Source organism: Cucurbita pepo, chromosome 1, assembly GCF_057944985.1.
Source record: "Cucurbita pepo subsp. pepo isolate OVF chromosome 1, ASM5794498v1, whole genome shotgun sequence".
NCBI classification, from domain to species: domain Eukaryota; kingdom Viridiplantae; phylum Streptophyta; class Magnoliopsida; order Cucurbitales; family Cucurbitaceae; genus Cucurbita; species Cucurbita pepo.
The window spans coordinates 19518903-19545899 of record NC_141798.1 but is presented as its reverse complement, the minus strand read 5'-3'; the positions used below and the strand labels follow the sequence as shown (position 1 = coordinate 19545899).

The following is a 26997-nucleotide window of genomic DNA, read 5'->3' as shown; positions in this document are numbered from 1 at the left end:
CGTGTGGAACCACATATTGAATTTACTCTAGTATGGCAAGAAGCTACTGATGTCGAGTCGGCTCCTATGTCACTAGCCATGTCCTTCTTGGTCCCTCGATTTGGTGAAGGTTCTGTAGCATGTCATGAGTATTGGACTAAGGGGTGGTTGAGCTACTCAAGCGAACCGCCCTACCTTGCTACAACATAAGGACAAAAGGGTGTGAAGGTGGCCTCGGTATCCACACATCTAGTAAGATGAATGGAGGTTCGACCTGAGTTTTCATGAGCATTGATAAATCCTAATTGCCATGAGTTTTGTTGGTTGAATGGAAGTTACGTCTATAACCACTTGTATAGTTGTTTTATGCGAAACATAATTCCTAAATGTATTAGAGTATAGGTATATTTAATAATATAAGATATATATTTTGTATACAAACTTTAGAAAATATATAATATAAGTATGTTTGTAAATGATACGATGATATTGAGAAGGAAATATATTAAATATATATTTATAAATAAATGTATCGAAGGAGATCCATAAAATATAATTGAGGGAAAAAGATGAAAGATGAAAGATGAAATAGTATATAAATTCAATCTTCTGTAAAATCCATATTGCGTCTTCTTCATTTCAACAGACAAAGTTCCATCCGACTTCCGAGGACTCTCGACGCGGGAACAAGACGGCGACGCAAACTGAAGTTCCCAAAGAAGAAGAGTGAGAGAGTATAATGGAATCGAAGACATCGTCATCTCCTTCCTCCTCCTCCTCCTCCTCTGTAATTGAGCACGAGGCCTATGCCAGAGTGGGACTACTGGGAAATCCGAGCGACGTTTACTACGGCCGGACCATTTCTTTTGCGTTTTCGAATTTCAAGGCCTCCGTCCAACTCCGGCCCTCTGATGAGCTTGTCATCACTCCTCATCCCACCCACGATCTTGTCCAGTTCAGATCCCTTGATCATCTGGTACGTTTTTTCTCATATGCTATTGAAGTTGTCCATTGTTTGGGTTAGATCTGGTTTTTTATTAGATCAGGTTAATTTCTCTGCAATGCACCTGGAGGGATTTGCAAATAACACCTTGCATTGTGGAGAATTCAATGAGCGATTGAAATTTTAGAATGTCTATTAAATTTGTGGTTTCCTTTTTCGGTGGCTGATTAATAGTATTTTTGTATTTCCTGTTCTTATTGCTATTTCATTTTTAGATATCTAAAGATGAAATCGCCATAAAATTACATAGCACTGTATTTTGTTGATGCGTTGGAGTTATTTAAATTTCATTTAATGAAATTCAATTGAGTTGTGATTTCGAAGTTTAAGTTAGCCAATATGTTTATGAATTCAACGGAGATTAAAAGTTGTTTGTTCTTTTACAGGTAAATCGATTGTCCAATGAAGGCTACTATGGTGGGGTGCGATTGCTTATGGCAATTTGTAAAGTTTTTTATAATTATTGCAGAGAAAACGGGATTAATCTTCATGCAAGGAATTTTACTTTGTCTTACGACACTAATATTCCTCGACAGGTATAGTGCCTTGCAATATTGCTGATTCATGATTATTTGTGGTCATTGAAGTAGATGCTCTTGTTTCATGCTTAGTTGGTAAAATAGCAATGTATCAAGCTTACTAAACCTTTGGTAGTGTAGCCAATATGGATTTGTGTTCTTTTAATGGAAATGAAAAAGGTTCCTTCCTGAATTTTTGACTTAATTAATACTCAAATTTATAAAACCCAACAGACCTGCCTATATTAAGCTATAAATCAACTCTTAGATTTGCGTAGTTCACTTTGATCTGTGATTTGCACACCAATGCATTCTTGCTTTACTTGGCTAGTGCATTTTTAATGGTCATCGAGCTGAAGACTTCAGTTATTTCATGATATGATCGATTATTTTTAGCCTGCTTGTGTTTGTACCTATGCTAAAACTCATATTCCCTTATTCTGCAAATGGTTTGTTGACACGAACCAAATGGCTGACGCTTTGATTTTGGCATTCCAGGCAGGACTTTCAGGTTCCAGTGCTATTGTATGTGCTGCCTTGAGTTGCTTGCTAGACTTCTTTGATGTCAGGCATCTGATTAAAGTAGAGGTCAGACCTAACCTAGTTCTTGCTGCAGAGAAAGAACTTGGCATTGTTGCTGGTCTTCAAGATCGTGTTGCGCAGGTTTACGGTGGCCTTGTTTACATGGTATAGCTACTAAAAACGTTGATATATTTATGAATATGGAAATAGATTGAATTTTTAATGATGTTTCTATCTGTTTCTGTAGGATTTTAGCCAGGAACACATGGAGAAGCTTGGGCATGGCATATACACACCCATGGATATTAATCTTCTTCCTCCACTATATCTAATATATGCTGATAATCCAAGTGATTCTGGAAAGGTTTATATCTTAGTGGACCCCATAGTACATTTGTTCTCTACCTTTATTCATGTTCTAGCAGCTTGTTTGCTCTTGCATGAATAGGTTTTTTTATCGAAGCCTAAAACTAATGCCATATTGCATCAGTAAAAATACTGGAGGAGTCCAACAATACTTTTCTGTTCTCCCCCCACCCCCCAATTATATGTTGTCATAAGCCTGCTAAGCATTCAATAGAACAGCAAGGAACATCAAAATGAACCGTAAACAATTAAATTTTGTTTGTCAGAGAGAGAATTTTCACATTCTTCAAATCTTACAGTTCCTCTGTAGATGGACTAAATCTTATGACTGCTGGAAATATGATCTCCAATACTAATCACTGTCATCCATGACCAATGCAAATGCAGGTCCACAGTACAGTACGGCAGAGGTGGCTTGATGGTGACAAATTCATTATATCATCAATGCAAGAAGTTGCTAGGGTTGCAGAAGAAGGAAGAACGGTTTTACTTGAGAAGGACTATTCAAAACTTGCAGCACTTATGAACCGCAATTTCGATCTTCGCAGGTTAGTGTCTACTTACTCAACAAATTTTAGACCCAATATTAGAACAATATATGTCTCTCAAGTAAATTTTCAACTCCTAAACTATAAATAAGTTGCTTGTCTTCCCTTGGAATATTAATTGTACTTGGAGAAAATAATTTATGTTTATATGAGAATACCTTTTACAAGTTCAGTAATTTGGCCTACTACGCTGTTCTGAAATTAGTTGGATGGCCCAGTTGTTTATTTGAGATTTGCCCTCCAGGATGTCATCACTCTACAATCATGGAATTTCCACAAATAGTATTATTCTTTTTCAAGTCTCATTTTTAAACCATGTAACTTGGCTGGTTATTGCAACAGTTGCGATATCTGATCTTTACTTTTAGGGTGAGTTTGCCACGACTCATGATGATAGTGTCTTCTGAAACACTTCTCTTGAAAAGATCACTAATTGAGTGCTTTTAGTGCTTTCTGTATACGCTTTCAAGTACTTTTTCAAGAACACTCTCAACAATTTAACCAAGCACATCAAATCCCTTTCCCTCAACCGAAAATTATGCTAACTCACCCTTACTCTTAGATAGCACGAGTTATTTACCGCTGTTTTTCCCTCCTAATATCTGAACTCACAGGAGTATGTTTGGAGATGATGTTCTGGGTGCTTTAAACATTGAAATGGTGGAAATAGCCCGAAGAGTAGGTGCCTCTTCAAAGTTCACAGGCAGTGGAGGAGCAATCGTGGTATTCTGCCCTGATGGGCGTTCACAGGTGGAGCTTCTGGAGGAAAATTGCCAGAAAGCTGGTTTTTTTATTCAACCAATTCAGGTGGTTCCTTCATGCTTAAATGAGGTTGATCTTAGAACACTTTCCAGTTAGATTAGAAGAGGTTGCAATGAGTTTGGTAATTTTGGTTTGTTGAGGAAATATTCAAGTTGAATACATTATCAGTGAATATTTTGAATAAGTTACAGGAGCCTTTTTTAAATTCTTTTGGGAAGATTATAGGAACTGCTAAACTTGATAAATTGGTATTGGGCGTCTTGAAATCTTTCACTTTATGATGTATGTTCAACGTTCATTTGATCAATGAATCAATACACTCACTTTCATTTACAGACATTAATGTGCAAATTTGTGATATAGAGTTCAGAAAATAGTGGAAATTATATCAATTACTATCCAAGGGGTTGATCATTCCATCTCCAATCTTGAACCTGCAAAAAAAAAAAAAAAAAAAAGAACCAACTACGAACATCCCCTCCCGCCCAACCCAACCCACCGGAAATGTTCAGTGTGTCACAAACTAGCTCAGCCCACTTCAATGGCGAAGTCATCTTCTCCAAACCTATTTCATGCCCTCCCTCCCATTTCCTCATTGGCTCTACACTCATGACTTCTTCCAAATCACTCACTCTCAAACCTCAACCTTCTCCACAGATTCCGTAATTCACTCTCCCTCTTCGCTCCGCAGATTCTCGACTACGATATGAATCATCAACCGACCGTCTTATCCTCCTCCGCCGCCCTCTCAGAGTCGATGAACACCCGCCTGAATCAGCTCCGACAACTCTCCCCAGCTCGAGTCCTCTGAGGATCCCACTTCCGATTGTCTGGTAAGGCAGGGGCGTGGTCATGGATAAGGCTATAAAAAGGAAATATTATAAGTAAAGAAGGAAGAGGATGTATGTGTCCGATTCCGAGTAAGATAAGCGGCCACAGGGTGATGAGGGATTTGTGGAATTAAAGCCTGAGGTGGTTGGTTGAGTTTAACGCATTGTATAAGAGAGAGGAGGAATTGTTCAGACGGATCCCCATGCCTTTTGACCGAGGCATACAGAGCCCCCCCTCCCAAATGGGACAGTGGTTTTGCTGAACAAACCTAAAGGTCAGTGTGTGGTTTATGCCCTCCTCAGTTTATAATCACTAATTTGGTATCATGCTGATATTTTGTATCCATTCTTATGTTGGAAGTAAATTGCTCACCATTTTTTATTTTTACAGAAATCAATATGATCATTGAACGTAGGGTGGACCTCATTTGCTATATGTGGAATACTTCGACGCCTAATCACTTCGACGCCTAATCTGTTAGGCTATGGAGCCTGATACTTATTTATAGCTTGGTCAACGGTTATATCCGGTAAAGCTATATTTGGTAAAGCTATATATAGTAAAGCTATATATGGTAAAGCTATATCCGGTAAAGCTATATCTGGTAAATAGCTATATATAGTAGATGACTAAATCTGGTAAAGCTATATATAGTAAACTAAACCATATATATATCTGGTCCGGTAGAGCTTTGAAAATGTACTTTTCTATTCTCTGTACTCTCTCTTGTTGTACATATCTGAAGTCATCAATACAAAATCCTTTTAGCCAAGTTCTCCTTGCAAATTCTCTCTATCCTTCTCTTTGTGTTCATCTAGATCGAGCGTGTGCGTTGTTGTGCGATCCTAACAACTGGTATTGATCCTAACAACTGGTATCAGAGCCAGGCGGCAGTCAGAGCCAGGCGGAAGTCAGAGCTAGGCGAAATTCACCACGATCTGTGAAGATGGAAAGTTCAAAGATTGGAATTGAGAAGTTCGATGGATCCGATTTCGGTTTCTGAAAGATGCAGATTGAAGATTATCTGTACCAGAAAGATCTTCACGAACCTCTGTTGGGGGTGAAGCCGGATACCATGACCACGGAACAGTGGAAGCTCAAGGATCGACAAGCCTTGGGGCTGATCCGATTGACGCTATCCAGAAACGTGGCGTTCAACATTATCAAGGAGAAGACAACGTCAGGTCTGTTGAAGACACTGTCGAATATGTACGAAAAACCGTCGGCTATGAATAAGGTGTATTTAATGCGGAGATTGTTATGAGTCCTTGTGAGAACTGCGTTATGAGCAAACATAAACGAGTTAGCTTCACAAAGACTGTTAGAGAATTGAAGAAAAGTACCGAAAGCGTCGCTGAAACTCCAAAGGAGGTTGTGTCAGCCGGAAGCGTCGCTGAAACTCTAGAGGGGGTTGCGTCGGCCGGAAGCGTCGCTGAAACTCCAGAGGAGGTTGCGTCGCCCGGAAGCGTCGCTGAAGCTCTAGAGGTGGTTGCGTCGTCCGGAAGCGTCGCTGAAGCTCCAGAGGGGGTTGCGTCGTCCGGAAGCGTCGCTGAAGCTCCAGAGGGGGTTGCGTCGTCCGGAAGCGTCGCTGAAGCTCCAGAGGGGGTTGCGTCGTCCGGAAGCGTCGCTGAAGCTCCAGAGGGGGTTGCGTCGTCCGGAAGCGTCGCTGAAGCTCCAGAGGGGGTTGCGTCGTCCGGAAGCGTCGCTGAAGCTCCAGAGGGGGTTGTGTCGTCCGGAAGCGTCGCTGAAGCTCCAGAGGGGGTTGCGTCGGCTGGAAGCGTCGCTGAAGCTCCAAAGGGGGTTGCGTCGTCCGGAAGCGTCGCTGAAGCTCCAGAGGGGGTTGCGTCGTCCGGAAGCGTCGCTGAAGCTCCAGAGGGGGTTGCGTCGTCCGGAAGCGTCGCTGAAGCTCCAGAGGGGGTTGCGTCGTCCAGAAGCGTCGCTGAAGCTCCAGAGGGGGTTGCGTCGTCCAGAAGCGTCGCTGAAGCTCCAGAGGGGGTTGCGTCGTCCGGAAGCGTCGCTGAAGCTCCAGAGGGGGTTGCGTCGTCCGAAAGCGTCGCTGAAGCTCCAGAGGGGGTTGCGTCGGCCGGAAGCGTCGCTGAAGCTCCAAAGGGGGTTGCGTCGGCCGGAAGCGTCGCTGAAGCTCTAGAGGGGGTTGCGTCGGCCGAAAGCGTCGCTGAAACTCCAGAGGAGGTTGCGTCGGCTGGAAGCGTCGCTGAAACTCCAGAGGAGGTTGCATGGGCTGGAAGACTCTTGCTAAGAAACCAGAGGTGAAGCAAGTGGGAGTTGATGTTGAGTTGCTCAAGGATTCACAGAGTGATGTTGTAGCAGATACTCAAGAAACTCCTGAGACTCTTGCTGAGAAACCAGAGGTGAAGCAAGTGGGAGTTGAGGTTGAGTTGCTCAAAGATTCACAGACTGATGTTGTAGCGGATACTCATGAAACTCCTGAGACTCTTGCTGAGAAACCAGAGGTGAAGCAAGTGGGAGTTGATGTTGAGTTGCTCAAGGATTCACGGAGTGATGTTGTAGCAGATACTCAAGAAACTCCTGAGACTCTTGCTGAGAAACCAGAGGTGAAGCAAGTGGGAGTTGAGGTTGAGTTGCTCAAAGATTCACAGAGTGATGTTGTAGCGGATACTCATGAAACTCCTGAGACTCTTGCTGAGAAACCAGAGGGAAGCAAGTGGGAGTTGAGGTTGAGTTTCTAAAAGATTCACATAGTGATGTTGTAGCAGATACTCAAGAAACTCCTGAGACTCATGCTGTTGGCGAGGAACTCGGTCTATCATTCAAAACACAGAAGGCGATACCATTTCACTCGGAGGTTAGTTGAAGATGGTGATGTGTTTTGAGAAGATAGAGGGTGCAAAGAATCCAGCAAACATGTTGACAAAATGTGTTGATGTTGGAATATTGAGGTTGTGCAAAACCTCAATTGGTATGGTGCAGTGAAGATGCTCATGGTCGTTTGAGAGTGAAATTCTTGGTTGACTAGATCAGTCTCCAAGTGGGAGAATTGTTAGGCTATGGAGCCTGATACTTATTTATAGCTTGGTCAACGGTTATATCCGGTAAAGCTATATTTGGTAAAGCTATATATAGTAAAGCTATATATGGTAAAGCTATATCCGGTAAAGCTATATCTGGTAAATAGCTATATATAGTAGATGACTAAATCTGGTAAAGCTATATATAGTAAACTAAACCATATATATATCTGGTCCGGTAGAGCTTTGAAAATGTACTTTTCTATTCTCTGTACTCTCTCTTGTTGTACATATCTGAAGTCATCAATACAAAATCCTTTTAGCCAAGTTCTCCTTGCAAATTCGAAGTCATCAATACAAAATCCTTTTAGCCAAGTTCTCCTTGCAAATTCTCTCTATCCTTCTCTTTGTGTTCATCTAGATCGAGCGTGTGCGTTGTTGTGCGATCCTAACAACTGGTATTGATCCTAACATAATCAACATGAAAAAGGTACATTTCAGCTGTTTCATCTGCATACTCCGACGATTCACGATTTTATATTCAAACATTTGCCTATGGACTGAACTTTTCATTTTCTCAATCATTAGCATAATGTTTCTCAACACAGTTTTGAGTTATTAAGCTAATTGCAAGGCGAAGTTTCACTGTCTCAAAGGTCCATAAAAAATTTCAATTTGGTTTCGTTCCTGATGAAAATTTATTTGAATAGCATCCAAATAAGAATCAATGGTCAGGTACCTCAGCGATAGCCCTGGGAGCACATCAACAGCTCTCCGAAGGAGTCAATAGTAGGTCAGTTCAAGATTGTCTTTACATTTTATTTATTTAATTATATTAGCTCAACGCTCAAATTCTTTTGGAAAGCTCATTCTGATTGTCTCTTTGGGTATATTAATCTCTAACAGTCTCCAAAAAGAAAAACTTTAACAAGTAAAGCTGATCATATCAAAGTATATCCCCTTTTAAGTTCTTATACAAAGTATTTGCACTGGCTGTAGCTGAAATTTAGTATCCTAGACAATGTGATATTAGTATTATGATGTTGTAAAAGGTTCAAATTATGTACTCAGGGAGTCTTTTCTTTTTGTATGAAGATGTGCTTTTTTGAATATGCAGCCACGGAATTACAAAATTCCCAAAAACTTAGTTCGTCAATCTTCATCACTGCAGCTTTGACGCTACGGTACCTACTAGCTTTCAGTCTATGAATTCCTCGCTCAGGACAAATAGTTCCTTATCTAGTTGTCACGAAAATATATATTAAAACATGTCAGTCATGAAGCTACATGATTATCAAGAAGATTTCTTCAGCAACTTCAGCAATAAACTAATGAGGGTTGAAGAATATTTATGAGGTTTGCCAGATTAGATGCAAAATCGTTCAATTGAATTAAATGAGAGCCAAGAACATCTAAAGAAAAATGGTTTAGAAGGCAACATAGAGAATTAAAGGGCTTGTCCATGCCTTCATAGATTCCTCCACACATCTGACATGACAAAGCACCTTTTTAAGACTTTCATATAAATAGAGACCGTAATTCTCCTCTCACATGGAAGTCTTTTAGAGCTTAAAAAAAGACTGCCCAGTGGTATCAATTTTCCTAAACTGACTATTCAAATTCCAAGACTACCAGAGAAACAATTACCAGTGCCATTACACATGATTTCTTCCAGTAGAAAGGGAAAGAATAGTTGCGGCCTTTTTCCTACGCTTGAGTTGAATTTGGCGGATCAATCCCCATTCCACGATAATAGGCATTCTCAGCATCAGACATCCGGATCCTAAAAATGTCCCATTCTTTTTTACATCTCTCTCTTACCTGAAAAATTCAAATTTACTATTCACATTAATTCTTAATGTTGTAAGGTGGGGGTGGGGTTGGAGGATGGAAGGCATCAGCTACTTACCCCTTCCCATGGTGCTCTCCCACCTTCTGCTTTCCCCTGTTGGAAGAGAACAGTTAAAGAGTAACGTCTTTGTTATGGAATGGTAGAGAAGAGAGTTGAATGCGTCGGATTACCTGATTCCCAAGAGAAGGAATACTTTGATGAACAATCCACTGAGAATCCACAACCCCTATTTTCTCATGAGCGGGTTGCTTTAAAAAACCAACAAGTGATGAGTCTATGAAAAAGATGAATATGTGAAATAATACAGGCAAGTGATCATACTTACTTCCACACATCTTCTTAAAGCAAAATCAAGACCCCAACCGTGAACCAAATCATTCTACAATATCCAAAAGGAAAAATTATTTTAAACAAGCCAAAAACAAAATGAACTCAAGGCAACAGATCAGCGTATAAGTAGAAGAATCCAAACTTGAATCAAATGCCAAACACAGCGCCATGCATCGCGAGAAAACACAGTTGCCATGATTTCAACAAAACTGCATGGGAGTGAAGGTAAGAAAGAACTTAAGTGTATCTGTTAATATGAATACGGCAAAAGGTGAACATAAGTAAAAGAACTATGTAAATAAAATCATTGATTACACACGCTGCACATGGTGGAAGATGTGGATGAGTGCACCAACCGGGTTTCTCCTCGGTCTCCCTGCATTTAACCGAAGAGAAATAAGAATGATCATGGATGCATTTCAATAAAACTACACGTGTACGGATATTTAAATGAATGATTAATTTGTAATTAAAATGAAAACGAGTTCTTCTTACTTGTGAACTTCACTGTCACCTCTCCTTTTAGTCATCTGCCACGTTAACCCTTGATTTGGTTCTAAGCCAGGTTGCGAAATCTCCAAACCATGTTTTCTCACAAGTTTTAAATATCTGGAACAGACAGAAAATTATAACTTTTTTGGGTTTTCCCATAAAATTAGAGTGTGAGGTTTCGAACTTACTCTTCTGCGTTAAAATGCTCTACTCCTAGATCCTCATCCCAAACAAATATGTAGTCATAGGATGCCACAATGTCAGGATGCAGAAAACGCTTAGCATACCACCTAGGATTGAGTATGCATAGTTTAGATGAGATCAAATAAAATTCTTTGCTACCTTGTATGGAAGATTATTGTCGTAAGGAGACGGTAACTGACCATTTAGTTTGCTTGCGGACACTCACATGGATTGCCTGCTTCGACCACTCTAAATCTTCCCAATCACTTGCTCGTCCATCATAGTGAAACAACAGAACCGTGAAGTTCTCTGAGAACTGTCAAAATACATCAGATATGAAGAGAGAAATGCAATAACATGCACACCTTCCAAACCCACCTTTTTAACTGCTGCATCAATATTCTTTTTCTGACCAAAACCAACCGTAAATGTTAACAGATACTTCGGTTTGATGGTCAAATCCTGGAAGTGAAACCACCAATAATAAATTCAGTTTGAAAACTAAAGAAATTTTGATAAACAGATGAGTGAAATATTTCATTAGTAAGATAAGGTCACACACGACTTCCCCTTTTCTAGCAATCATATTTATCATAATGATCTCAGATGTGCTAATCTTAACTTTGTGCTACCCATTCTAACATCTTTGTCCAAAAAGGGTAACATGATGATCTTTTGTATTCCATGAAATGTATCAGCCAAAACGTTGTGAAAGGACACATGGGAAAATATAATTCAAATCTTCTATTTAATGGATAAGAAAAAACATATTGGGAATCAACTTCACTCTTTGATGAAACTTCCAATCATTTCTCCCATTGAAGAACAGGCATACACGAAACAGGAATTGTTGCATATAAAAGGAGGTCGATCTGTGAATGGTGTCAAGCAGCATCCATAACCCCCCACCCCCCACCCCCAAAAAAAACATTATATATATATATATAACTTTTAACATAGTACATAAATCCACACAAAATATAGTACATAAATCCACACAAAATTGGTCACTAATTTAATATCAATGAGCAACTTACTCCTATCTCATAATTCTCCACTTTTTGTCAAATCTACAGTCAGACTATCAGTCCATTGGTCGAGTTTAAACTATTAAGCTAATACAAGTAAACAACATTAAAGCTACTCACTAGTTTCACACACAAGATTATTAGGCCAATTGCAAGTTGCAAAGCTTTTCTAGACAATGAGTACCTCGTTTGGCATGCCCCACAAACGCCGAAGGTTAAAATCAGATTCAGGCTCAACAATACCAGGTGGTAATCTTTCAGCTCCTCTTGGATTTGTAGGAACCCATATCTGCATCATCATCAAAATTTCAACTTTCAATAGCCAGCTCTAGCAGAAGAAATCAGAAATTAAGCACACACAAAGTTCTCCAGATTGCCATCTCATGCCAAAGTATGTACATGAATAAAGATATCCACAATTAATTTTCAACTAAGAAAACAAAGTTAATAAAAGTTCGATCACAACAGTATATAGTACTTTGTCACAGTGCGTAGTAACTAAGGAGACTGTTTATCTACTCTGTCCATGGAGCATTGTGCTTCAAGGGGAAAGTTAAGAAATCATAAATTTTTTGGGTTAAGATACAAAATTAATAATATGAAGAATCTCACTTATTAAGCAGCCTTCCATCTCCAGAAGAATTTAGTCAAGTGTCTTAGAATTGCCTCCTTGTTGTCAAACAAATGATTGCACATGGATGTGCAAGAGTATGACAAGTTTCCTTCCAAACTCTAAATCCTTGGTTTGATTGGGAGAAAAATCTCGAATAAGTACAGAGAGATTTCTCCATCCTATAGCTTATCTATAGTAAAATTATTTTGCTTCACATTACTTTAATCTCCTTGATACTTTTATGCTAGCTAGCAGTAAGATTGTAAAGCCTCAGAAAGTACCAGTACTTTAGTCACAATGATCAAATCATTCTCAAGTCCAAGAATAAAATTTGAAGTGAAATATGATAATCAAATTCCTTATCTTCAAAAAATATATATATATATATATAATTTCAAAACAGACATGTCTCCCATAGTTAACATCATGTTCAGTCATAACTCAGTTTTAAAGTTCTAAAGAATACAAATAATTAATATCTTTATGTGAAACATATAAAAAATAGCTTGAAGATAAAACTTGCGTAAATAAATTATGCTTGCATTCTACAGAAAAACAATAACTAAGTCAACGGTGCACCTTTGTCTCGTTCAGTGAATACTGAAAGGAGCCGCCTCTGCTACCCTTCAAAGAAGACCAAGCATTCAAGAATGCTTCAGTGGAGAGGCCTGAGTACTTGTCCTCAATGTAAGTGAGATCAATAGAAGGAATCAGGCTGGATGGGAAGTTTAGCTGCCAGAATTAAAAATAATAATAATAAGCTTTCTCACCTTCTAAAAATATGTGAGCCAAATCAATATGGATGAAATTAAATATATCATAATTAATAGAAAATGCCGAAAATAAAGCTTTCTACCTGGGATAATGAGAGTGTGGGAAAGGATACCCCTAAAAAGAAACCAAAAACGCCTCCAACAAATGTTGTAACTAGAATCCTCATTATCTCATTAGGATTTCTCATGTTTCCACTGCACATTAATACAAGTTGAAAATAAATATTCCAAATGAAAAAAAATAAAAAATTGCAAACAATCAATGGCTACAGGAAGCAAAAGCCCACATAATCTAATAAGAAAATAAGAGGTTGATTATGATTTAACCTGCGTGTAGGGTTCACCATACTGTCCAAAACGTTCAAGTTCCACGTTTAAAAAGTATGTCTCTGAAATCTATCAGTGTAGGAACTAGGAATGACATTGAGTAATCAATTTACAGTTTCCAGAACGCCAAGCTTGAATCTGATGTCAAACCACGCCTGAAAAGATGAAAAAAGAGAGAAACCAACCTCTTAAGCAAAAAGTTGAATAATTAAACAAAGAGTTCGCAACTTGTCTACACTAGAGTTTCAGAAAAGTCGTGGCGACACCACAACGTATACGGCAAGCATCAAACGCGGTCACAATTGCCGGACGTCGCCCTGGTCTACAATTCACATGCTTAATTTTGTAGCCACTATAAATTCACTTGAACCGCCAACATTGCAATAACTAAGATTAACAACCAAACTGGAAAAGACAGCTCGAAGAAACAGCCCTCCACATTTAAACTCAATATTTGAAGACAGGCAAAAACACTAATGATGCCATTAATACTGATTCTAAGGAAAAATAAATCACGGCAGGGAACAAATTTCGGGTCGTCCCATCAAGAAAACCAGGAATTGACAAACTCCATAGTTAGAAATTAGAAAACATGGGCGAAATCAGTTGGTGCAAAACGAAAGTAGAGCGAAATAATTCTGTGAAAGGAAAACCTGGAACGAGAAATACTTCCAAACGGCCGATCTACGTCTACGAACAGGTGGAAAACCACCGATCTGATTGAAAAATGTGAACAGCGGTCAGAAATGCACAGCCAGCGACGCAAATGAAAAGAACGGTGAAAGAAGAGAAATGGTTGTTGATCTCCGAAGAAATCGAAGAAACAGTGGGAATTTTGAATTTAGGCCAACTTTGGTTATAACAACTTAGGCAAAAAATTTAATGCCAATTTGTAATAATTTAATTTGGTCCCAAGTTTTTTTTAATTAGATTTGACTATTACATATTTTTTTACTATTTAATAATTTGGACTTTATAACTTATAAATTGATTGCCTTAGTTTATTAATTATTAATTCGTAACAAAAATTTAAATGGTTACAAATTTGAAGTCCATTGTTATACGAAAATTGAAAGTATCAAATAGATATAAACATGTGAGACCAAAAAAAATTATTTTTATATTCTTGAAAAGCTCTTTTATTTTGATCAAAATTTTAGATAGATTGTAGATGTTTTAGATGATCATTGATGTATTTTGTTACGAGCCCAAATCTGCGATCAAGTTATAAGTCTCTTGTAAGTGGAGGTAAACGTAGTAAACGATGTTTGCATGAAAGAAGATGTAGAATTCTTCATTCGACATAATTTGAATAAATGTATATAATGCGTGTACACATAGAGTGACATGGTATCATATTAGTTCGCTAAAATATGTTTGGATGGATAGTATTATAATTTTATGCAGCATATATTGTGTTAGCCAATGTGAAAAATATTCTTCACCATTAGACTCAAAACAATTAAATTAAAAACATTTAGTCAACCATATTAATGACATTAAATGCATGAAATAACATTTCAACAATTTTAATTAAGAACTTTTCAAGATTGTAAGACTTAAAAAGAGGGAATTAAAGCTTGAAGACTGAATAGATAACCATTCAAACTCATGAATTAAATCTATAGTTCAACCAAAATTTTGGCAATTGACTTCTTAGTTGAGAAAAATTAAAGCTTGAAGACTGAATAGATAACCATTCAAACTCATGAATTAAATCTATAGTTCAACCAAAATTTTGGCAATTGACTTCTTAGTTGAGAAAAATTAAAGCTTGAAGACTGAATAGATAACCATTCAAACTCATGAATTAAATCTATAGTTCAACCAAAATTTTGGCAATTGACTTCTTAGTTGAGAAAAATTAAAGCTTGAAGACTGAATAGATAACCATTCAAACTCATGAATTAAATCTATAGTTCAACCAAAATTTTGGCAATTGACTTCTTAGTTGAGAAAAATTAAAGCTTGAAGACTGAATAGATAACCATTCAAACTCATGAATTAAATCTATAGTTCAACCAAAATTTTGGCAATTGACTTCTTAGTTGAGAAAAATTAAAGCTTGAAGACTGAATAGATAACCATTCAAACTCATGAATTAAATCTATAGTTCAACCAAAATTTTGGCAATTGACTTCTTAGTTGAGAAAAATTAAAGCTTGAAGACTGAATAGATAACCATTCAAACTCATGAATTAAATCTATAGTTCAACCAAAATTTTGGCAATTGACTTCTTAGTTGGTTCTCGACTCTTTCGCCCATTTTTTAATGAACTACAAGCTTCTGCCAATCAATTTGCTAACTTAGGAGCTATGTAGAATCCCTACATTTCTTTATATATGTATATCGACCACCGTATAGCCTAACATGAATATAACTCAATCCATAATATTCTAAAAATATTAGTGTTCAGATAAAAGAAATGTAAATGACAAAATAAAGACGTGGTTACTCATTAACAATGAAAATAAAATAGCTATCCGTCGACTCCGACCTAAAATTATTTGTTAAAAAAAAAAAAGGAAAATCTTCTTGTATGCAACTGAGCCAAAAAAGGATTTTTTTTTTTTTTTTTTTTTTTTTAATGACTATTGTCATGGTATTGCCTCAATCTGGTGCATTCTGCAAAATGACTATTTTCGTGGAGTACTTACTTGTATCATTCCATATTCATCTTCTTCATCATCTTCAGCAACAATTACTGGGGAAGTCATTGGGAAAATGGCCACTGCAAATATATCTGTGGATCCAAGCTGCTCTCCAATCTTCATTTTCAACTCGGAGCTGAGGGCTAATAAATTATGTAATACTTGGTTTTCCTACAAGGGTAGACAAAAATGGCATTTTACAGAGAACAGAAACAGCCTTGAAGTATAAATTCATAATCTACCAGTGACCAAAAACGATCCTACTAATGAAGATGAAAAGGAGAGATTCAAGGTTTCAAGTTGAAGTGCTTCTTTGGGATTCTCTCAATGGGAGCTTCTCTTATCTAAATAAAGAAAGTTTCCATCAAATTTCTTCTTTGGGATTCTCCAATGGGATCTCATCCTTTCTGGCAATTGTATTCTGATATAACCATATGATTTTTGTCGTCACACCTTATTGGATAAAAGAAGCAGGCAGAACACAAGCTAACAGTCTGCTTGATTGACGATGGAAGTGTGAGATCCCTCATTGGTTGGAAAGGAGAACGAAGCATTCTTTACAAGAGTGTGAAACCTCTCCCTACACGTTTTAAAATCCTTGAGAGGAAGCCCGAAAAAGAGAGGTTAAAGAGCATAATATCTGCTAGCAGTGGACTTGGCCCGTTATCGGAAGTGTTTCTTAAGACATACTAGAATTGAAGTACAGCAATCACTAAGCCTGTTTTACTACAATTGTTCTCCTGCATTTGGGTATTCATCTGTCATTAATCTTCTTTTTAACTTCAAATCTAAAGAATGAGGAGCATTGTTTTAAGTGGGTGTGCCCTATAAGATAAAAGCCCCTGCAGAAGCCAATAAGCTAAAAACGAGAGTTCGAGTTTGCGTAGTGACAAGCTGCAGAAAAGGGGGGAAAATATATGCATATATATCTACCTGAAAAGTGCAGCAAAATCAAACTGTTGCTAATTCCTTCCCCCACAGCTTCTTTCTTGCAATTAGAACTCTTTCTTCTACTTTGGAAAGAGCATCAATCCTAGGTTCCACTTCTGATAACCATTCATCCCATCTTAAGGCTGTAACATACTTCCGTATATAGTTTATGACAGAAGGAACATCTCGTATAATGATAAATCCATCTGGCCTTAGAATCCGATCCATTTCGATTATTAGATCCTCCATACTGCAGCCACGAGCACTAATTTCCGAAAATACAGCCCATGCATGAAGAAGATCATAGGTGCGAGGATATGTGGAAAATGCTTCACACCTGTAAAACAAAGGAATCTGGATAAGGAAGGAACACAGACAGCAAAGGTAGCAAATAATATGTTTCGAAGTATTACGTCCATCTACTGCCAGGTAACTCTGGTTTCTATGAATAACATAGTCAATTTGATCCATAACTCAAAGTAAAAAAAATGCATGTTGATCGGTAGACTAATCCAAGTAACCAAGTGCATACAAGATGCAGCTAAGAAACAAGTAGATTTCTATTAGTTAGGGATTAAAATTAAGACACCACATTTGAAGCCTCCAAAGAATGAGATTATAAAACAAAAGAAAGAAAAAAAATTACTCAAATATGAGCGGATGAAGAATCTTGATAAGGTTGAAAATATAGACGTCGAAGAAACGGTTCTATGCGAAGTTGAATGATAAGTGATTACAACTTCACACATTAAAATGTAAGGCCAGATAACTACAGACTTTATGTCAAGATTACACGCATCAGCAACATTGTGTCTACGACCAAAACTGTCGAATGTCGAACCACCAATCTTGGTACCCACTGAATGATCCAAAGTCAACATGCATGCAATTTTTCAATTACTAAAACACAAAGCCAGATGACTGCAGACCTTTTTAAGATCAATGGTACTTAGAAAATCATACATAAATACATCCAGCTTTATCAAGCTATTTATGCTAACCTAGAAGTTCCTTTTATTTCATTCATCAATTTTCCATTGTTAGAAAAAAAATATTAAACTAGAAGCTTGGTGTGGCATGCATCATATTTGCCTTAATGTTGCTGCATTCTTCACTAAATGTTTCAGTAAAAGAACAAATCATATTTGCCTTAATGTTGCTGCATTCTTCACTAAATGTTTCAGTAAAAGAACAATCCAACAATTTTCAGGATAGACAAATAATTCAGATTCATAGTATGATAAGATAGAATCAGTGAAAATAAGACAGCAAGACGCAGTGAAAGAAGCTATTGTATTTAATAATCGATAAAAAAAAAAGTAATAAAATAACATAAGTAAATTGAATAACCAAAAACCAATTTGGTGTCGAGAAAAAGGAATGGAAAGAAGATAACGTAGCAGATTTAGGTCCAAATTCAAGCTAGGAGTGACCAGGTAAAGTGCATACCAATCATGAACAGTTCCCAACAAGCCTCTATCATAAACAATCTTTAATTTTGCAGATGAATTGACAGGAGCAACATTCATCACCCAGACAGCTTCATTAACTAGTGCAGCAGCAAACCCCCCAAGATTGGAATTCATATCCATTACATTTCTGATGGAGTTCCTCTGTAAAACAACTCTCATTTCTTTCCAATATTCTGCCACTCTAAGTTGCCAAACATTCTGCATAAATTGAATATTCCCCTTAGGCTTCTAGAATGTCATAAGAAACAGTAAATAATAGAATAGCATTTGTTGCTGCTAATGTTTAAAAACAATGGACGACATTGGCACCTTTAAAAAAACTTACACTGTCGTCTTTGAATTCTTCTGCACTGACACCAACATCTTCAAGACGGGGAGGAGCTGAAGTAAGTCTACGTGGCCAAGGAATTAGTCCACTTCCTTTTAGCCTGTGCATTTCTGTTCCAGTGATATGTTCAAAGAGAAGAATATAAATGAACATCGAGATATACACAAAAAAGCCATATGCTTACGAAAAGAAAGTGAAATAAGCATACACAGCTATAGTTGATAGAAAGTCAAGGAAGACTCTGTTGAAATATGCAACTCCATTGCTTAATGACAGTCATATTCTTGTGTATGTATAAATCAGAACATTTTTACAAAACCTTAAGAAAAAGAAAAAAGAATGAAACCACCTAAAACTGTGAGGATCAGTTAAGTAGAAAATTCGTAACAGTAAGTAAGAGTAGAGGGAATGTGGCTGAAAAGCATATTGACACTCACTTTTAGAGTATCGGGAAATGCATGCTTTCATTGACACGTTCCAAGTCAAATCTGGATCATCTTCCAAATCACACAAAGGTGGAAGAGTCCCAGGAGCCCTTTTCAAATAACAGCTGTTAGACACTGGCTTAGCCCATACAACAGTTTGATCCTTTTTAGCAACAACTTTCCAGCACATTCTCCTCAGGAGGTCATTCATAGCAATTCCGATCCTTCTATTTTCTGGATCATGTGCATAAGCTTCAGGGGAGGAGTAAGCAAAATAACCTCCAGGTCTCAATAACCTGTCAAGTTCTAATAAGAGGATTCCATCTCTCTGTAGCCAATCAATTCGACATCGAGAACAATGAACCAACTCAAATGATCTACTAGGATAAGGGAGTCTTTTTGTTCCCAAAACACCAAGAGCTGATGGAATACCCCTCTCAAGTGCAAATTGTATTTGATTCTCGTGCACATCATTAGGAGCCAGAGACATAGCAATAATATCGTGTGAAAGAAGATATGCTCCAAAACTTGCAACCCCACAGCCCACATCTAGGACATTCCGTAAATTTCCACCATTGTGGAGCTTATCACCAGGGAACTTAAGCATCTACACGCATAAGAAGAATAGTAAGCATTTTACAAAGAGAAATGAATCTCATGCCCGTGGGTTGGGTTACCACACATTATCCATTCATTTGCAGAAAAAAAAAAATGAACATAGAAGCAAATTCTGCCACTTGGGAAGTTGTCAAATTACTCAAATTTGAGATTAATATTTACTCTACGACACATCGAGGATTGACAATGGAGAGAAAAAAAAAGCAACTCGCCTTCGCAAGTGCAATGATATACTTATCAGCTCCATAGTGAAAATGAGTGCCACCTCCAGGAAAATTGATCTTATCCCCATTCACAACCATCCAGTTCTGGTCTGATTTTTCTTGTGCAAGGTGTGTATGCGGTATGTTTGCCTTCCACACTTCATCCCTACTCGCTGGCCATCTTATTGGGATCTGAAACTCTAATTATAATTACGTTGGAATCAAACTATTCTATAAGTAGCTATTGTTTACATTACTACAAATAACCAACCTTGTAACCAGTAGGAGGAGGAATGAGACAATTATAGCGGCGTTCAGGAGGGGGGCAATGCCGCTCATAGTGCTCCATCAAACTCAAATTGAGCTTCAATTTCAATTGATAAATAAGGTTTCTATCCAAACAAGGTATCAACTCTGAATACCGTTCATCACAGATCTGAAAGGGCATAAAGAAGCAAACATTTCAGCTCAAAACAAAGCACAACAAGAAAACCGATTCAAGAAGCGAAGCACATTTCCAGGGTTCCACTTCACCAAAATTGCAAAAACAAGAATTCAAGGAAGTGATGCTTACAGGAATGCTCCCAGGGACCTCGAGATTGAGCTCCGGAAGTTCATGCAAGTGACCCACATCGCGACTGACACCGACCGCACCAAGAACCGGATCAGAGCCGAAGGAATCCTCGGCATCAGATCTACGCGAACTGGGTGCGAGAGAGGATCCATAATAGAGACAGAGGAGGGCGAGAAGAAGGATGAGGCAGAGTAGAAGGAGCTTAAGTCGGCGAGTGGGGGAAAGGGAGTGGGTCTTGTGCTTCATTGCTAGAGGTACAGGGCGAAAGAGATGAATCAGGGGAAACAGAGTGAAGATTCAGAATCAGAGAAAGGAAAAGGCGTGAAGAAGAAGGGTGAGAGGCATGAGATTTCGCTATCGTTGGGATGCCGAAGAGATTGAATGGATTCGCGTGTACAGTACGTACTTAATTCTCACTGTTGAATGTTCATCGTATTTTCGCCATGCCAGAGGGCCCCTAATTGCAACACTTATCACAGACTTAATTCAAAGTATTTAATTTTATTTATAATGCTAACTTAAATTCATAATATTTAACTTTATTAATAATTCTCTTAAATTCACAATATTTAATTTTATTCAAGGAAAAAAAATAAAAGTTACTAGTTATCAATCATTTTTCCTATTATTCTAAATTGCATATTTGGAAAAAGAAAAAATAAATAAATGTTTTACCAAAACATATATATCAATTTTAATTGAATTACATTTAATATATCACGACGAACCAGAAGATACTAATAAATACAGCCTCATTGGTAATCGCTACATTGGTAATTGCTATCTCTCATTCTGCCTTACCAATTCTAGGAAAATTTCGAATATAGGTTGAACTAAAAAACGTCTTGATTTGACTGATTTGGCCTTGGGAGTTGTCAACTACTACTAAAACCCAAAACCTCTATTACCTATTGTACTAGACCTCCGACCAGTTTGAGGTTAAAAAAAACATATCCATTTACATGAAGTACGAAGTGAGAACATAAAGATCTCTTATAATAAACATCTTCGTTTGTTTAAGTATATTAAAAAAATTAAATTTTTTAAAAATTAGTTTAACTACGTTGTATATTAAACTTTAAATTTTTAGAAATTAAAAATTTCTAGTACAAAATTCTCACCCTAACCCACACAAACGTAAATAGAAAACTTCACGAGAATGAAGATTGACATAGGTAGAAGACGAGGACGAGGAGTCCTTAATGTATAACCTATACATTCTCATATTGGAAACTAACTGGACCCAATTTTTTCAAAGAATATAATCTTAAACCAAGATTGCAATGGCATATACGAAATTAGGAACTTGGAAAGTTCTTCATTTTTTCTTAACTACACAAATCAATGGCCAACTCGCATAGTGTATATGAAGAACATAACCCAAACATCTCATATGAACCAATGCATTCAGAGATTGGACATGATTTCGGATAAATTAAGGAATAGATTACAAAAAATTTCAACAAAGCAGGAAACCAAGACGCCTCAGTAAAGCTTTATCCTGGTGTGAATGGCGCTCCTACATATGGGACATGTCTGGAGGTCTTGTCCACATTCACAACACGTCTGTAATGAACAAAACATTCATCATTCAAAAGCAAATTCAGTTCAGGATTATTGATTCATGTTCTGTTCCGTAATATGTCAAACAAAAGTTGAGAGAGAAACAACATTAATCTCACCTGGTGTCCACAGCCAAAAGCCATGTCCTTTGGATTGCTGAGGCAAATGGGGCAGAGCTGTTCAAGATCAGTAGAAAGCTAGTCTCGTTAAACTTCATAAAAAACTAGTTTTTTCATTCATTTTTCAAAAAATACTACTTTGATGAACACTTTTTGCCTATGTCATCAATTAGGAAAGATCCCAATCAAAATCTAAAAACAAAAAGGATAGACAGGAAGAAATAAGTAATGGATCGTGACAATCTCACATGCGAACATGCGACACGAAAAATGGTTACTGTTGCACAATTCAAAGCAACAAGGATGCTTTATTTGGATTGATGTTGAAGTGCAATTAGTATTCTTTTCAAACTATTCACTTGCAGGAAAATGTCATTTTCTTTCAGGCTAAAAGTTGCGCCCACTATGAAACTGATATTACATTGTATGATAAGCATGATTCGTTTGATTCTAGATATTAAGAAAATGGGTGAAGAAAACATGACAGACGAGATAAAAGTTGACAGACCTGATTATCATAAGTTGAGCTTGCTATAGAAGGCGCTGTACTAGTTCTAGTAAGATTTCGGTGTTCGGGGAAAGATGGCACACTTGGCTCATAACTGGAAGACAAGGTAGGCTTTGAATTACTGAAAGATTTTGAACTACCAAAAGAAGCTGCTGCGCCATAGACTGGTGGAGGAAGTGCAACTCTCTGAGGCGACACGCTTTTGTGATCACTGCTTGAGTAAACAAAAACGTCATCAATAGGAAAAATAGAAAACAGGAGACATTAGGATTGTTTCTGAGACCCATCAAAGATTTTATAGTTCTAATACAAGTTCTGGATCAAAACTGAGGCACAGAATTAAAAGATGACAATAAACAATTACTTCAGATGCAAAAGAAAAACTGAAGCAGGAAATAACCTCTTACCCCAAAACACCAAGCTCCATCGTAGCCTTGTACTGGGAGGGAATCTCCATTAGTGCAGCAAGAGCAAACTCAGTTTCTTTCCGAGATGTAGGTATATTCTTTGACATAATTTCTGAGAAATTTACAAACTAGACAGCGGAAGAGAGAGTTAATGAAAAATAAAACGGAACCTCGATGGCAGAGAGGACGAAAGAGGAAAATATAGAACTGCAAAGTCTGCATCCGTGCATATAAGTGTATGTATGCATATACATGTATATATAGGTATGTAAGTATGCATGTAGAGATGAATGAAACTAATAACACCAACCTGAAAATTATCAAATGCGCGTGATGGGATATTGTCGTCAAATTCTCTCATCATATCCCAGGGGCCATCTCCAACTCCAACTAAAACAATTGACAGAGGGAACTTGCTGCAGTGAAATGAAAGCATATACTATTATTGCACGGAGAGACGTAGTGCTTAGAGCTGTGGAGAGTAAAAGCAGGGAGCAGGAGGAATGTAAGAGCTCCATTTTCACCTTGCTTCAACAATGGCATCAACAGTCTTTTGTTCCTGTGGACTAAGTGTCCCGCGTTCTGTATCTACACTTCTAGTCACCTGAGCATAGGGAAACACTTAAAAAATATATGAAGTAGCAAACAGATAATCTAATAATTTAAACGGTAACTGCTCAAGCCCACCGCTGACAGATATTGTCCTCCTTGAGCTTTCCCTTTCGGACTTTCCCTCAAGGTTTTTAAAACACGTCTGCTAGGGAGAGGTTTCCACACCCTTATAAAGAATGTTTTGTTCCCCTCTCCTACTGACGTGGAATCTCACATAAACGCAGGAAATCAGACATTTAGACCTACCTGTCCATCTGCAATTATTAGCAAGACATGGTATTGACCTCCACTCTGCTCGACAATGGTCATGGCCATTTCAATAACAGGTGCAAATGAAGTCGGTCCTACCACAAAGCCAGGAGAATTAAAGATCAAATTGGATATCAAAGAGACAAGTCCTTCAAATATCAGAAAGGCATTGTAGATGTATTAAACAAACCTGCAAGTCGTAGATGTGGGGCAATTTCTTGGTAACGACTCAATACTTCTTCAAATCCATTGCAAACTTTCTCCTCATCTGGGAAGAAACTGAAGACCTCTTGATCATGAGTTGATACTGCCAATTCAGTAAAGTGAGCGGCAACCCTTTTAATGTGTCAAGAGCTTTGCAAAGAAAAGAAAAGATACCAACCATCTCCAAATCCAAAGCAGGGAATTAAGCTATCATCGTCAAAAGCAGCCAATGTTTTTCCAATAATTGATATGGCCTGTTGATAAGGATTTGGGTGGTCTCCAATATGATGTAGGCTCCGTCTATTAAACGACCTTGCACCTATTTGAAAATGTATATGCCAAATTGGAATGACCCACTACAAACATTAGCCCATATATTGTACGCAAAAAAGAAAAGAATTAATGCTTCACCTGTCCACTCATTGCTCTTGGTGAAATCAATGCCAACAATAAGATTGGAAGACTCGAGGCCAGCAACTCTAAGAGCCTGTGTTACCTGAAAAAGACTGAAGATTACTTCATCTCTCTAAGAAGCGAAGCAAAGCAAATCCCCTGATTAAAGGGTCGATTTTCTTTTAAAGTTCCTTTATAAATGAGATAAACAACAGATGTAAATGAAGCGTAAAGAAGAAGATTCAACAGACCACTCCATAAATGTTAAGTATGCATCAATTCCCATTCAAATCCTAAACCCATTTACAAATTACCTCTTCTAACGAGAAGAAGATTCAACAGACCATTCCATAAATGTAAAGTATGCATCAATTCCCATTCAAATCCTAAACCCATTTACAAATTACCTCTTCTAACGAATGGTAATCATCAGCAATCATCGAGTATCTCCTATCCAATCTCCTGCCATTATCGACGTTCCCATAGGCCTCTTGAGGAGGGGATGTATAATACTGCTGGGAAGGATAGGTTGGCTGAGGCATATAACTTGGGGTCTCATGTCCATATGAAGATTGAGAATACGATTGCTGAGGCCTATGACTTGGGGTTTCATGTCCGTATGACGAATGAGAATACCCACCGCGATCCCACGAAGAAGAAGAAGAAGGAGTTGAGCGATAGAACGAGGCCTCCCTTGAACTTTTGGCCCCCATCAAGCAAAATAAAAGGTCTATACAGAAGAACCCAACAAAATCCTGCTATATGAATCTCAATGCAAGATACAAAGATCGCAGGCAAATCAAAATCCAAGGAATTATTACAATATAGTGGACAGAAAAGAAAATACACCTCCTAATTAAACACTGCAGATGCGTGTAGGAATCGAAGGACGAGGTGTGTGGGAATGAATTGAAAACGAATTCAACAAATCAAAACAAACGGCGGCACCTATGACTTGTTCATGTAAACCCGTGAAACCGAGCCGACGTAGAAGATAGTCTTATCTGCAGACAACTCAGCTACATCCCTTAATTTACGACATTGAAAACAGCCAAATATAGGACGTAAACAAACACAAATTTCACTCAACACAGCACAACCTAAACAGAAAAAGGAACGCCCCCCAAAAACATTGGTGGGGTTTTCTAATTTTCCATCAACGATTTGAGTTTTGTGACCAGCATAGCCAATTATTAGCGATCACTCCGAGTAAGCCTTGGCAAATCGAGAACCCAAAATCCCAAATTGAGAATAGTGTCTAGAATAAGCATTTTAACAAACATCTTGTTGACGATTTTCTAAGAATTGATGCAAAACATAACCAAAAAATGAAAATACCTCAGCAGGGAGCAGATGAAAATTGGAGCAACCTTCAAAAATGGATGCACGGGTTACACAGTTCTAGAAGAAAAAACAATGGATTTCAATGGCGGATTTGTGTAGTGGAGGGAGGTATCTTTTAAAATACGGGATTCTGGATTAAATTATAACTGTCGCTCGGCGCGAAATCAGAAGAGAACAAAAAAAAAAATTAATATTGATCTCAAATTTTCTTTTTGTTTTTTGTTTTTGTTTGGTTTAATTAATGAAGAAGAATCTTGATAAAACTAATTAATTGATTAGCTAGAAATTAAAATTTATTAAAATTTTACAAAAGGACTAAATTTAAATTATTGAAGACATGGGATGCTTCATAATATAAAAATGGAAAGATTTAGGCTTAGTGGAGTGTCACCGTCGATTCAATTAAAATATTTATAAAGAGAGATTAAATATTTTATGGAATAGTTTTATACAAACTTATTATATAGAATACTCATACTTACATGTGTTCGTGACAATGATTTGAATCAAATCATTTATAGCAATTACGAAATATGTCGTACTAACAGAATTATTAGGCATGACATCCAACTTTATCCATATATTATAGATCATTTAAGTTATTAGTTGAACTTACATATTATTCAATATTACATTAATAAATTTGACTTTTTATAAAAAGAATAATATTATATTAAAAATAAAATTATTAAAATTAAATCATTAATTAATGAAAAAAATCCAACAAAATTCTCCTTCGGTCAAAGGTACACTTACAATCATTTGAGGCTAAGAAAATTTATGGTTCATTTTAATATAAGTGAAAATTTAATGAATCTTAGGGTTAGGATGGATATGTATGATTTATTGTGATTCATAATTTGCATTTAATTATACGATAAATGTGACGCTTGAACATGCTTATATGTCGTGTATTATGAAGTCAGTCCAAAACGTCATGCAAGTGTGCGAGTACATGTCGATACGTAAATGATGATAGTATAACAATTAGTCTAACTTTACTAATTGGGGCCAGTTTCCCTCTCGATTAAGCACCACTAGATAATTAACACATCAGCAATAGTTGGATAAATTTAGTATTATGGGCACGAGGGTATTTAAGATTGTGTCCATATGTGGTCTCCAAGAACAAAGGAAATGAAAGGCATAGTGTTGGTGTGAATATTAATGATTGCAATTAATATGCATGACCATAATATAAGACGCGTAATACTAATGCTTGGTTTGGTTTGGTTGGCCTTCTATATTATGCTTAGCGTTAACGTGATTAATTATTGATTTT

At 37.4% G+C, this 26997-nt stretch overlaps 4 protein-coding genes across 9 annotated transcripts; 1 reads left to right on the top strand and 3 right to left on the bottom strand.

Annotated features, from left to right (window-relative positions):
* The first annotated feature begins 651 nt into the window (after nucleotides 1-651).
* On the top strand, nucleotides 652-4989 carry LOC111776387 (glucuronokinase 1). Of its 2 annotated transcripts, XR_015418616.1 has the most exons (8): nucleotides 652-955; nucleotides 1369-1518; nucleotides 1999-2187; nucleotides 2270-2386; nucleotides 2776-2936; nucleotides 3551-3743; nucleotides 4390-4803; nucleotides 4920-4989. XR_015418616.1 is itself a non-coding variant. In XM_023655856.2 (6 exons), exons 1-6 carry the CDS (start codon nucleotides 719-721, stop codon nucleotides 3792-3794), a joined length of 1098 nt encoding a protein of 365 aa, XP_023511624.1. In that variant the 5' UTR covers nucleotides 652-718; the 3' UTR covers nucleotides 3795-4037. The 2 variants fall into 2 exon arrangements, 1 of the variants encoding a protein (XP_023511624.1); XM_023655856.2 differs by lacking the exons at nucleotides 4390-4803; nucleotides 4920-4989 and having other exon boundaries at nucleotides 3551-4037.
* A 3379-nt stretch (nucleotides 4990-8368) lies between these two features.
* LOC111781815 (uncharacterized) lies at nucleotides 8369-13961 on the bottom strand. Of its 4 annotated transcripts, XR_015421463.1 has the most exons (16): nucleotides 13768-13961; nucleotides 13115-13269; nucleotides 12871-12982; nucleotides 12594-12746; nucleotides 11586-11690; nucleotides 10752-10835; nucleotides 10574-10689; nucleotides 10379-10480; nucleotides 10194-10307; nucleotides 10018-10074; nucleotides 9841-9907; nucleotides 9694-9747; nucleotides 9539-9616; nucleotides 9426-9461; nucleotides 9164-9337; nucleotides 8369-8755 (listed from the first exon to the last, which is right to left on the bottom strand). XR_015421463.1 is itself a non-coding variant. In XM_087124844.1 (15 exons), the coding sequence occupies exons 2-15, from the start codon at nucleotides 13132-13134 to the stop codon at nucleotides 9224-9226; spliced, it is 1212 nt and encodes a 403-aa protein (XP_086980970.1). In that variant the 5' UTR covers nucleotides 13135-13269; nucleotides 13768-13960; the 3' UTR covers nucleotides 8883-9223. The 4 variants fall into 4 exon arrangements, 3 of the variants coding, with proteins under 3 accessions (XP_086980970.1, XP_086980975.1, XP_086980977.1); XM_087124844.1 differs by lacking the exon at nucleotides 8369-8755 and having other exon boundaries at nucleotides 8883-9337; nucleotides 13768-13960; XM_087124849.1 differs by lacking the exon at nucleotides 8369-8755 and having other exon boundaries at nucleotides 8883-9337; nucleotides 13784-13960.
* A 1520-nt stretch (nucleotides 13962-15481) lies between these two features.
* Nucleotides 15482-20674, bottom strand: LOC111804693 (putative methyltransferase PMT9). 2 transcript variants are annotated; one of them, XM_023689450.2, is made up of 8 exons: nucleotides 20317-20674; nucleotides 20014-20178; nucleotides 19752-19934; nucleotides 18934-19528; nucleotides 18494-18606; nucleotides 18146-18366; nucleotides 16700-17033; nucleotides 15482-15937 (listed from the first exon to the last, which is right to left on the bottom strand). In XM_023689450.2, exons 1-7 carry the CDS (start codon nucleotides 20560-20562, stop codon nucleotides 16718-16720), a joined length of 1839 nt encoding a protein of 612 aa, XP_023545218.1. In that variant the 5' UTR covers nucleotides 20563-20674; the 3' UTR covers nucleotides 15482-15937; nucleotides 16700-16717. The 2 variants fall into 2 exon arrangements, with proteins under 2 accessions (XP_023545218.1, XP_086980967.1); XM_087124841.1 differs by lacking the exon at nucleotides 15482-15937 and adding an exon at nucleotides 16422-16554.
* A 933-nt stretch (nucleotides 20675-21607) lies between these two features.
* LOC111779754 (E3 ubiquitin-protein ligase RGLG2) lies at nucleotides 21608-25685 on the bottom strand. The gene is made up of 11 exons (XM_087129360.1): nucleotides 24779-25685; nucleotides 24390-24474; nucleotides 24157-24297; nucleotides 23965-24081; nucleotides 23772-23869; nucleotides 23438-23517; nucleotides 23224-23329; nucleotides 22914-23041; nucleotides 22507-22717; nucleotides 21999-22055; nucleotides 21608-21882 (listed from the first exon to the last, which is right to left on the bottom strand). Exons 1-11 carry the CDS (start codon nucleotides 25082-25084, stop codon nucleotides 21802-21804), a joined length of 1410 nt encoding a protein of 469 aa, XP_086985486.1. The 5' UTR covers nucleotides 25085-25685; the 3' UTR covers nucleotides 21608-21801.
* Nucleotides 25686-26997: the final 1312 nt, after the last annotated feature.